The 12,583-nt window shown below is 35.9% G+C and overlaps 1 protein-coding gene and 1 pseudogene across 1 annotated transcript in view; one reads left to right on the top strand and one right to left on the bottom strand.

The window, feature by feature from the left end:
- The first annotated feature begins 1,618 nt into the window (after window positions 1–1,618).
- LOC109439251 (arfaptin-1) overlaps window positions 1,619–12,583 on the top strand; it is a 33,648-nt gene continuing 22,683 nt past the window's right edge. Inside the window, 2 exon segments of the mRNA XM_074323331.1 lie at window positions 1,619–1,760; window positions 2,749–2,861. Coding sequence (XP_074179432.1) covers window positions 1,619–1,760; window positions 2,749–2,861 — 255 coding nt within the window.
- On the bottom strand, window positions 7,001–8,150 carry LOC109439250 (ATP synthase F(0) complex subunit g, mitochondrial; annotated as a pseudogene).

Raw genomic sequence — 12,583 nt, 5'->3', positions numbered from 1 at the left:
TTTTGTTCCAGAATAAACCCATTTTGCTAAAGAAAATTCTGGCTATTTGTTTAAGGTCAACAAAATAAAAGGGAATTAACTTTGAGAGCATTTACTTTGTTTCATTAATCATTAGAAAGGTTTCTTAGCATAATATCTTGTATAATTCATCCTTTTTACACTAGATGGACAACATGGTCTTGCAGCCATCTTAATTTTTACATGTAAGTCATATTCCTGATGAATCAGTAGGTTGGGAATTTTAAAATTGAATGTTTAATATCTTCTTTCTGTTTAGTTCCTAAAGAAAAATACTTTGTATTCGAAACACATGGCACCACCTAATAGTGCACGATGCCAAGCTTGGTTGTGATACATAGCAACAGAATCCTGTGACAGCATAAAGAATTGCTAGGCAACAGAGATAACACTTCAGGACTGATTTGTAGGAGTCAGTTATCCTTAAGTGTTATGTGACTTGGAATTTCTACATGGATTTTCCAGCTTATTCAAAAGTTAAGGAGTGGAACAATTCCTTTCCTGCTGCCCTTGAAACCACCAAAGATGTAGTTTATGAAGCAGAAAATTGTCAAGGTAAAAGTGTATTTACTGACTTGAGTCAAGTGTAATGGAATTTTTTTTAAGGGGAGAGAGTTGAAGGGGAATAAGAGGTTCAAATTTCCAATTATAAAACAAATAAGTCATGAGGATATAATATACAGCATAGGGAATATAGTCAATACTATTGTAATAAATTTGTACAGTTTCAGATGGTTACTGTACTTATCATGGCGATCACTTGAATAACTGGTGTATACCTGAAACTAATATAATATTGTATGTTAACTATTTTTAATAAAAATCTTTTTAAAGAAAAAAAGAGTGTATTTACTGTAAAAAGGGGTTAGGTCTACCAAAAATACTACCTTTATTAATAAATCACAAGAGTTAAAGCTTCATTGTTTATGATTAGTAATCAATTTGGAAAGTCATTTTTCTCTTCAATAAAGTAATCAAAGAATTCTTTCGATAGTATTTTTGCATCAATATTTGCAACAGAGTTTCCTTGATTATTATTTTAAATCAGGTTTATGGTATAATTTACACAAAGTGTACAATTATGTGTACCATTGTATGAGTGCTGAAAATGCATACTATCATGTAACCTCTATCATGTAACAATCCACATAGGAAACAATCATGTAACAATCCACATAGGAAACAGATTCATAATCCCGAATAGTTTCCTGGTATAACTTTGTAGTTAACCTCACCATCCCACCAAAGCCGCTAGCCACCACTGATCTCTTTTTTGGTGACCATAATTTTGTCTTTTCATGAATGTCATATAAACAAAGTCATATAGTATGCTCTCCTGTGTGTATCATTTATTTCACTTCATGTAACACATTTTAAATTTATGCACGTTCTTTCATGTATTAGTAGTTTGTTCCTTTATAGTACTAAGTAGTAACGATTATATGGATATACCACAATTTGGATATTCATTCAGCTGGGGCTGTTGGTCAAAATGCTTCCACAGTGACTTTTCTACAGTGGTCTCAGGGTCACTGAACTTGTCACTTAACGGCTGACATTCCCCAAAGTGATCAACTTGAGAGAACCATGTGAAGGCTGAATGGCCTATTATGACCCTGCCTTTGAAGGCACATATCATATCATCTGCTATACACTGTTCATCAAAGCTGTTGCAAACTTGCCAAGATTCAAGGACAGGCAAAATAGATCCCACCTCTTGACTGAGGGTATTTCAAAGAAAGGTAGGTGTGTGTTTTAAGAATTAAAAAATGAATTCTGCATTTATTTATATGTGAAATGTTAATATTTTATATCTTATTTTTATTGGACTTTTGTAAATTTCAAAAAGTGATTGACTTTACACACTTTTGGATCATAAACTGTAGCACATACAAAGCAGCAGCACTAAAGACTGGGCCAGCAATAGTAGTGTTCGGGGAAAGAAAATTTTTCTGCTGACTCCATATTTTAACCTTTTTATAACATTTACTCTCTTCATTATTTTACTATACTTCTTAAAATGTTAGAATATTTCTATGTAAAGAGACGAGTATTACAGATATTTAGTAAATATTTTTATGCTATAAGAAATATTTTATAGGACTCATTTAATTGCAGTTCTGAAATTGTCATACCTTACTATTTTTGGATCTGTGCATGATTATTCACTGTTAGTATTTTATCATTACTCTTGCTTACTGTCATTTTCTTTGTCGCTCAATAAAAAGGAAGTAAAATGTAAGTATTTTTCAACCCAAAATTTTAGACTAATTGTGAATTATTTTTAATGGCTTTGTAAAATTAGAATGCCATTTCCAAATCCTCTTCAAGTATATCAAATACTGATTTTGGCTGTGGTCTACAATGTGCAGTGAAACAGAAATTACTATGAGGAATACTAGACTCGTATTAACAAAGTTTATTTTAGGCTCATTAGGTTATGAGATAATATGCAAAAATTTACTTAACGTTAATAGGAGCTAATATATAAAGAAAACTGATTAGAACAGAAATTTGAATGAAAGCCAACCATATGTCATTTGCTATTAACTGACAGAAATTATTTCTTGGTAATTGCAAAATTATCTTCAAAGATTCCAGCAAGTTTTAGTCCTTTTATTTATGGAAACTACTTTTTAAAAACCTTAAGTAGTTTAATTTAAACAGAATTTCCTTTCTATATTCATATTTACTTGATTTTTCCTTCTGTTTTTGTTTACAATAATGCAGATTGCCAGGTGATCCCACCCAAATGTGGGTTAATTACTATTGAGAATGAAATGAAAAACCCAGTGATAGAGAAATTCGAACTATTAAGAAAGTGGAGCCTAAACAAATACAAGGTTTGTAGATTTTGAAATAATTATTATAAGTTTTCTTCCCTCTACGTGGCTCTAAAGACTCATTTCTTATTCAAATTATTTTGTTAAGCTATGTGTGCATATAGGGAAGATTGATGTCATATAAACAGAAAAGCACAAATAAGGCATAAAGTATTTCATATTATTGTTAATATCCAAAAAATCCTAGTAAAGAGAATCATTAACAAAACAGTTAATTTCAGATTTTTCAAACTATTGAAATGGAGATAATACAGATGATTGAATAAATGTATCACCTTAGAATACATTCAATTTAGTTGGTGGTTTGGTAATATATTGTTCTCCTTTGGGTACTTTATAGAAATGGAAAGTGAGGAGAAGTATACTAGCTCCCACAAATTTAAAGTCATCTGATATAAGTACTTCTTTAAATAATTGGCCATTAACACGATAGGCATTACTAGTGTATAAGCAGGATGTGTTTTTACAGTTGTTTGTTACAGTGCCTCATATTAATTAATTTTTTTCTTCTGCCTTTCACAAAACACTTTTTAATCCCAAATATGGCTTATATAGTTATAATTAGTCAATCACTGAATCCACCTAAGTACTTTTGCATTTTGAGGAGGAAAGATGGTGGAATAAGCTACAGGCTAGAGCAACCAACTCTTTATATTCATATGTTAGTTGTGAGTCTAGTGTTTTGTACGTCAGGGAATTGTATTTTTAAAAAGGCAGGTCCCTTTTATGTGACTTATGACAAAGTACAAAAAAGACAAGTATTTTGGTTAATACTTTTAAAACATGGATACAAATTAATGTCTTCATGATAGCAAATAAACTGTACATTTACTACCATTTGTTAAAGGGTAAGAGAACGTTTCCTCTCTGTTTACCTCATGCTTAATTTATGTATCTTTATTATTCACTCACTCAACAGATATTAAACCGTTGTTATATGATATGCTGTTCTGGATATAGAGTTTAGAATATGGCAGTGAATGAAATGAAAAAAGATCCGTGTCTTCATGGAGCTTGTGTTCTGCTAGTCACAGAGAAGCTCCACAGAAGCTTCCCAAGCTTTTCCTTTGTTTATAAAGTATTTCTAAGATTAATAATTATTGATTTTAACTTCATTTTTCAATGTTTATTAAAGTAATCACTATTGTAATCACAGTGTTAATCACTATTGAACTGAAAAAACAAGCTAATTTTTTCACTATATTTAAGGGTCCCGTAGAGGATAAATTCTTCCCCTTTTTTCCTGCTACCTGCAGAGAGAGTTGGACTTCCAATGTGGACTAGTTTTGCTTTTATTGATTATCTGACTTTCTTCATAACATAGGGTTTTTTATCTTAAAATCAGAACTTAAAAGTGCCATTCTTTGATAAACGTCTAAGTTTTGCTTTGTCTTGTGCACCTGAAACTAATTAAAAAACAAATAAATAAATTTGAAAAAAAAAAAAAAGTGCCATTCTTTTTTTTTTTTTTTTTTTAAGAAAAAACAGGGTTTTTTTAAGCATTGATAGATGTTGGAGACTTTTTGGTTTTATAATTAAGCTTTGATTAACTTAATCTGACATTCAACTACAGAGAAATATTTTTTATGTTCCATATACATGAATGTATTTTGAATGTATTGTTTTTTCACGTGGCTTAGTTTCTGAAGAATATATATTTTCATCTTGTTCTATAAAAAATCTTCAGCATAGGACTACTTCTTCCTTGTTTTATAAACCATTAATGGGTAGGATTATGCATGAGTTGTTCTACTAAAAGTACTGATTTAATAATTTTTAATGAGAAAATAAATGTGCTTTTATTTTTATTTCCCAAATATCTCTGTTTCTCTAGGATTATTTTACCCTTTTAAGCCATTAACTGGTTCCCACTTTTTTAGTGCATGCTATTCAAAACACCTCTACTATGTTTCAATTTGGCTGTCCCAAATCACCTGTAGTTTAGTGCAGTAAATGCTGAGTTTGATTTCCATACTGCTTAGGGAAAAATTAAAAATGTATATCAAGAAGCTATCTCAAGTCTTCATATGCTTATGGTTATTCCATCCTCTTTTTATGTTAATTTCTCTGAACACCTGAATATTACTTTATTGTTTTAGGAAAGTATGAATAAACAGATATAGTGGGGGATTTAAAATTTTTTTTAAAAAAAAACCTTTTTTATTGCTTTGTAATTTAAAGAAGTCTTGAGGAAAATAATTACTATAAAATGTGATCCTTTGAAGAAAATAATGACTTTTTTTGAATCGGGGTTGTTGTCATTGAAATTTTTAACCTCCTACTTTATTTTATTGTTATTCTTATATTGATTAATCTGCAGAAAAAAAAGATTCATTTAGCAAGCTTTAGTAACATTGCCCCTCCTCCCATTTTAGATTTTAAAAGTTCAACTCAAACTAGCTTGAGTAATAATACATAGTTTTGTTGGGAAGATAGTAGGGTAGTTAATAAATCAAAGTAAGAACTCCAGGAATCCGAGCAGTTCTGATGACTTCAGACACAAGAACTAGGGGCTCTAGCCAAAGGACTTCCCTTATCTGTCTCTCATCTCTACTTGGCCTTATTCTCTTTTATTGCAGTCAGGCATTCTTCATGGAGACATCACCGTGGACGACAGAAGAGAGATACCCCTTTCTCCAAGCTTCTGTATACTAAAATTCCACAGAGACTCATTAGTATAATATTTTTCTATTCTCTCTTCTGACTTTGATGGTGTCAATCTCACAGATCAGACCCTATATTCAGAAGATAGGAAACTGTTTTGCCAGACCTGGTACCCCTTAGCTACTTTTATGAACTAGATGGGATACTGTGACTGGCAAACCTTCAAGAATCATATACTTGGAATGGAGGGTAGAGTGGTTCCCTGGAGTAAGGTGCTTTCTGCACTTATTAGAGGTGCTTAATTACCAATAACAAATTGTATCCTTTCTTGGGTGTTGTATTATAAGGATACATATCTGTTGATAAAAGACACAAAATCTCATAGAAATGCAAAAACAAAACCATAATGATCAAGTCCTTGTTAAGTCTTGCTGAAGTGGTTGGCTCCATTTCCAAGACAACTCAAAGTTTTCAGATTAGGAGGATATTTTTTTCTAGTGCTCTACAATTATCCTAACCTAATTAACAGGAATTAGCTCCTTTCTGTAGTGTTTCACCCAAGATTTTCCCAAAGGGTGTTTTTCTAACTACTAGTTAGAAATGAATTTTGGTGATAAAAACATAATAAATATGGGAAGTCCAAACTTTGCATCTCCTCTTTGACACTCACAATAAATATTTAGTAGAAAGTAAAGGCTCTAAGACGTATTGCTGTAAAGGATCCAGTTTAATTTTTTTTTTAAAGATTTTATTGGGGACGGGGAGCAAGACTTTATTGGGGAACAGTGTGTACTTCCAGGACTTTTTTACAGGTCAAGTTGTTGTCCCTTCAATCTTAGTTGTGTAGGGTGCCATTCAGCTTCAAGTTGTTGTCCTTTCAGTCTTAGTTGTGGAGGGCGCAGCTCAGCTCCAGGTCCAGTTGCCAATGCTAGCTGCAGGGGGCACAGCCCACCATCCCTTGTGGGAGTCCAACCGACAACCCTGTGGTTGAGAGGACGCCCTCCAACCAACTGAGCCATCTGGGAGCTCAGTGGCAGCTCAGTGGCAGCTCAGCTCAAGGTGCCGTGTTCAATCTTAGTTGCAGGGAGCGCTGCCCACCATCCCTTGCAGGAGTCGAGGAGTCGAACTGGCAACCTTGTGGTTGAGAGCCCACTGGCCCATGTAGGAATCGAACTGGCAGCCTTTGGAGTTAGGAGCAGGGAGCTCCAACCACCTGAGCCACCAGGCCAGCCCCAGTTTAATTTTTTAAGTCATTTTTTTCCATTCTGTAAATCACTGATTATAAATCTACTATTGTCCCAGGAAAACAAAATTTTTCCTCAATTGCATGACCTCTATAAATAATTTCTGCTTCCTCCTAAACTCATATATAACAAACTATGGGAGTGCTGGATGAAGAATTGCTAACTGTTTCAACTGCTCAGGATTTTTAGGTAAAAACACTGAGAGAAATCACCAGCTAATAGACATTTGGCTTCTTTTCTTTTTCTTTCTTTTTTTTTGATATCGAAAATACTGATTTTGACATATTTTATTCAAATACCAGTCTGATCACACATGGTCCAAGAACATTCGAATAATAAACCCAAAAGAAACGTGTTAATGATTGGTCTTCGAATATTATAGCCAATGATGCCACGCTTGCCGATAACCTCACCAACATCAGTGGTGACCAAACCATTCAGCAGACCTTCCTTAGCTGTGAGCCATTTGAAGCCCCTAGTTTGAGCACTACTGACTATTTTATTCAAGCTCTGAATAGCTGTAGGGATCTCAGCAGGGGTTGGAGGAACCAGCCCAACCTTGGCATAGTGCCAAAATGTGACCAATCGAGATTTCAAGTAAGTCACAGCAGCATTTACCAGTGCCGGGGCCTTCTCTGCGAGGTTACAGACAAACTGGGCCGTGGTTCTAGGATGGAAAGTCTCTTTTCATTTTTTTAAATTATTATTAATAATTCTGCTGAAAACATTAATGTGCAAGACTTAGTACAGATATGTATTTTTTTTTATCTCTCTTGGGCAGATACCTAAGTGGGAAGTGATAAGCCAAATAATGAATTTATTTTTCAGCATTTGAAGAAAAACCAAAATGTATTCTAAAGTAGCTGTAACATTTTGTATTCCCACCAGCAATGTATACGAGTTTCTGTTTCTCCACATACTTGCCAATATTTGTTGATGTGTACCTTTTGTATCTCTATTATAGAAGGTTTGAAATGATATCTCATTGTGGTTTAATTTGAGTTTCCTTAATGACTAATAATGTCGAGCATGTTTTCATGTGCCCATTAGCCATACTTTTATTTTTTTGAGAAATATCTATTCAGATTGTTTGTCCAGTTGTTTGTCTTATCATTGAGGTGAAAGAGTTCTTTGTATATTCTTGGTGCAAGTCCTTTATCAGATATGTGTTTTGGAAATATTTTGTTTTCCAGTGTGCTGCTTTAATTTGTTTCTGAAAATATAGTTTATTCTTTTGGCAGTTTTAGGTTCACAGCAAAATTGAGCATAAAATAAAAAGAGAGTTCTCATATGTTCCCTATCCCCATTTTCTTTTATTTTTTATTTTTGACATTTAATATTATTTTATGTTAGTTTCAGATGTACAGCATAGTGGTTAGACATTTGTATAATTTATGAAGTGAACCCCCAGTTAGTCTTCTACCCACCTGGCACTGTACATAGTTATTACAATATTATTGACTGCATTCTTTATGCTGTAATTTACATCCATGACTGTTTTGTAACTACTAATTTGTATTTCTTAATCCCTTCACTTTTTTCCCCCAGCTCCCCCAACTGGCAACCATCAAAATGTTCTCTGTATCTGAGTTTGTTTTTGTTTTGTTTGTTCATTTATTTTGTTCTTTAGATTCCACATGTAAGTGATCATATGGCATTTGTCCTTCTATGTCTGACTTACTTCACTCCGCACAATACCCTCTAGGTTCATCCATGTTGTTGCAGATAGTAAGATTTCATTCTTTTTTATGGCTGAGTAACATTCCACTGTAAATATGTACCACCTCTTCTTTATCCTTTCATCCATTCATGGACATACAGGTCGCCTCCATATCTTGTCTATTGTAACTAATGTTACAGTGAACATAAGGGTGCATATGTATTTTCAAATTAGTGTTTTGGGTTTCTTCAGAAAAATACCCAGCAGTGGAATTTCTGAGTCCTTCTTTCCTTTTTGTTATAACCTTTGTTTTAAAGTCTATTTTGTCTGATATAAGTATTACTACCCCAGCTTTTTTTATTCCTTTTCTTGTCATATAAAATGTCTTTGTCCATCTCTTTACTTTTAATCTGTGTGCATTTTTTGATTTGAAGTGAGTCTTTTGTAGGCAGCATATGTAAGAGTTTTGTTTTCTTATCCATTCAGCCTCCCTATGGCTTTTGATCGGAGCATTTAATCCATTTACATTTAAAGTAAATCTTGATAGAAATGTAGTTATTGCCATTTTATTATTCATATTTTCTTAAAGTTTTTGTTCATCTTCATCTTAAAGAAATCCTTTTAACATTTCTTGAAATACTAGTTTGGTGGTGATAAACTCCTTTAGCTTTTTGTAGTCTGGGAAGCTCTAGCTGCCCTTTGATTTTAAATGATAACCTTGCTGGATATCTTGGTTATAGGTCTTCACTTTTCATCACTTTGAGTATTTCTTGCCAATCCCTTCTGGCCTGCAGTTTCTGATGAGAAATCAGCTGACAGTTTTATGGGAGCTCCCTTGTAGGTAACTAACTGCTTTTCTCTTGCTGCTTTTAAGACTCTCTTTTTATCTTTAACCTTTGGCATTTTAATTATGATGTGTCTTGGTGTGGGCCTGTTTGAGTTCATCTTGTTTGGGATTCTCTATGCTTTCTGGGCTTGTATGTCTATTTCCGTCACCAGGTTAGAGAAGTTTTCCATCATTATTTCTTCAAATAGGTTTTCAATTCCTTGCTCTCTCTCTGCTCCTTCTGGTACCCCTATGATGAGAATGTTGATATGCTTGATGTTGTCCCAGAGGCCTCTTAAACTCTCCTCAATTTTTAAATTCTGTTTTTCTTTTTCCTGTTCTGGTTGGGTGTTTTGCACGACCTTGTCATCCAAGTCATTGATTTGATCCTCTGCTGCATTCAATATGCTGTTGATTCCTTCTAATGTATTCTTCATTTTTGACTGGTTCTTTTTTATGGTTTCTGTCCCTTTCCATTTTTACTATCTCTTTGTTGAAGTTCTCACTGAGATCACTGAGCATAATTATAACCAGTGTTTTGAACTCTGCATCTGGTAGATTGCTCATCTCCATCTTGCTTAGTTCTTTTTCTGGAGCTTTGTTCTGTTCTTTCATTTGGGACATGTTTCTTTGTCTCCCCATTTTGGCTGCCTCCCTGTGATTGTTTCTATGTATTAGGTAGGGCTGCTATGTCTCCCAGTCTCAGTAGAGTGGCCTTATGTAGTAGGTGCCCTGTGGGGCCCAGTGACACAGTTTCCCTAGTCACCTGAGCTGGGTGCTCCAGGTGTGTACATTGTATGGGTTGTGTGTACCCTCCTGCTGTAGTTGAGCCTTGGTTCCTGTTGGCACATCAATGAGAGGAATTGACCCTCAGACTGATTGGCTTTAAGAACTGGTTGTGACCACAGTGAAGGAACTATTGTGCAGGGGGTGACCCTATGAAGCAGGATTCACTTTAGCAGGGCTCTGGTGCCTTCCTAGTCTGTTCTTTGGGTGTGTTATTTGTGGAAATGATTCGATGGTGCTGTGGTGTGGTTGGGAGCTGGTCACCCGGTGTGTTGGTTCTGGGGTCTCTTGAAAGGGGCTCTGTTGCAGGTCAAGGTCAGCCACTGCCTGTGCTCTGTCTGGGCCACTTGATAAGAGCTACAAAGTGATTGCAGATTGTTGTCGTTAATCCTGGGCTTGAGGCTGCTGACGGAGAGGTACAGGGCATGCTGAAGCCAGATTCTGTTTTTGGGTGGTATGTGAAACTTTGTGAGATTTTAGGAAGCTGCAGCATGAACCAAGACAGGCTGTTTGTATGGAAAAGCCACTGTAATAGGTGGGTCGGCATGTTAGGTGGGTTGGAGTCTCAGGGAATCACCAAGGTAGAGGGAATGGTATTAATCAGGTCGATGGAGACTCAGATATGGTAGCTGCCTGTGTCTGCCCATTGGGTAGAGGAAGGGCTCAACAAGGAACAATGGCTTCTGCCAGCACATCTGTCTGGGAGAAAGCTGCCCTTCCAGCCCTTACCCTGAAGCCAGACTATTCACTTTCTCCCTGTATGTCCCTGGCACCTTGTGAGCTGCTGCCCCAGCACTGGAGCTCAAAGTGAGTGAGTCTGTCAGTGAGTAAGTATATCCCCAGGCTTTTTAAGAGGAATGCCTGGGTCTCCAGAAGCCCTCCACCTCACTAAGCCACAATATCCCCCTGGTTTTCACAGCCAGTTTTCACAGTTATGAGTAATTCTCTCTCCAGCACTGGAGCCTGGGGCTAGGGAACCCAGTGTGGGCCTGGGACCCCTTACTTCTCCAGGGGGACATCCAAAACTGAGATATCCCTCCTGATTTTAAAACATGGGCATAAGGCCAGCCTGTTACACATCTTTGCCCTTCCTACCAGTCTCTACATGGCTTCTTCTATATATCCTTAGTTATAAGGATAGACTTCAGGCAGTTCTCAATGATGGTTGTTCTGTAGTTTAGTTATAATTTTGATGTGGTCGTGAGAAGAAGTAAACACAGCATTTACCTACATCACAATCTTGACAGGAAACAATAGATATTTTTAATGCTTTAAAAATTTCTTCTCTCTGCCTTTTAGTCTCCATGATTTCCAATGAGAAGCCAGCTAGCTGAAAACCTTACTGATGAATTCTTCTACACGTCAGTTCACTTTTCTCTCTCTCTTTATTTTTCAAATAGAAAGTGTATACATTTAAAATATATGACATTATTATTTGATATACATTCTAAAATGATCACTATAGTCAAGCTAGTTAATACATCTGTTTCACATAGTTACCATTGTTTTTTGTTATGAGAACACCTGAAATCTACTCTATGTAAATTTATAGTATTCAGTACAGTATTCATCATTTTCAACATTAGATCTCTAGGCTTATTAATCCTCCATAACTGCAACTTTGTACCCTTTCAGCAATATTTCTCCATTTCCCACAAACTCACCACCCCTGGTAACCAACTTTCTACTCTGCTTCTGTGTATTCAACTTTTAAAAATTCCACATATTAGTGAAATCATGCAGTATTTTTCTCTCTGCATGTAACTTATTTCACTTAGCATAATGTCCCCCATGTTCATTCACTTTTTGGCAAATGGAAGGATCTTCATATTTTTAAAGCTGAATAATTATTCACTATGTACATATACCACAATTTGTTTATCTGTTAGCAGGTACTAAGGTTGTTTCCATAAACAATGCTATAATAAACATGGTGGTGTAGATATGTCCCTTCTCTGTTGATATGTTCAAGATTCTTTGCCTTGGCTTTCAACAGTTTGATTATATAGTAACTTCATGAATTTGGGTGCTGATTAAGAAACAAGACATGACCGAAAGATTGCAATAGTATACAATAAACTCTATTTTACCCATGATTTTATAGGAAACATGAGAGGGAATGTTAATTATATCTTGAGACTTGCTAGCAACAGTAGCTTGAGGCTACCTCCCAGAAGCAGTGAAGAGCAAGGGAATTCCAGAAGTAGCGACACATCAGAGAGCATGCTTAAGTGTCTAATTTATATTACTCAATTTAAAGACAACAAGTGTGGGGACAGAGTCCCAGAGAGCAGTTTCCAGGCTGTTGGCCTCACATGGAAAGGTGCTGGCTCGGTTAGTAGATGGACATCAGCTGTTACTGGTTAGCCATTAGCCACTAATATAACCGCCATGGCTGAGCTAGGGGGTTGGTTGGTTTGCAGAGAAGCGGCCGGCGGATTGCGGATCACGTGGATCCTACTTCCTGTGTCTCGCCCGGCCACCTGAGAGACTGGGGTGCAGGAAGACTCCTTGTTGGGGTACTGGCAGATGTTTGCTTTTGTGTCTCGACCAGCCGCCAGCGAGAATTTAGTGGTATGACTCCCCTATTTATGGCTCCGTG

Source organism: Rhinolophus sinicus, chromosome X (genome assembly GCF_036562045.2).
Source record: "Rhinolophus sinicus isolate RSC01 chromosome X, ASM3656204v1, whole genome shotgun sequence".
Taxonomy (NCBI): domain Eukaryota; kingdom Metazoa; phylum Chordata; class Mammalia; order Chiroptera; family Rhinolophidae; genus Rhinolophus; species Rhinolophus sinicus.
The sequence above is the reverse complement of the archived record's forward strand: the minus strand, read 5'-3'. Positions and strand labels throughout refer to the sequence as shown.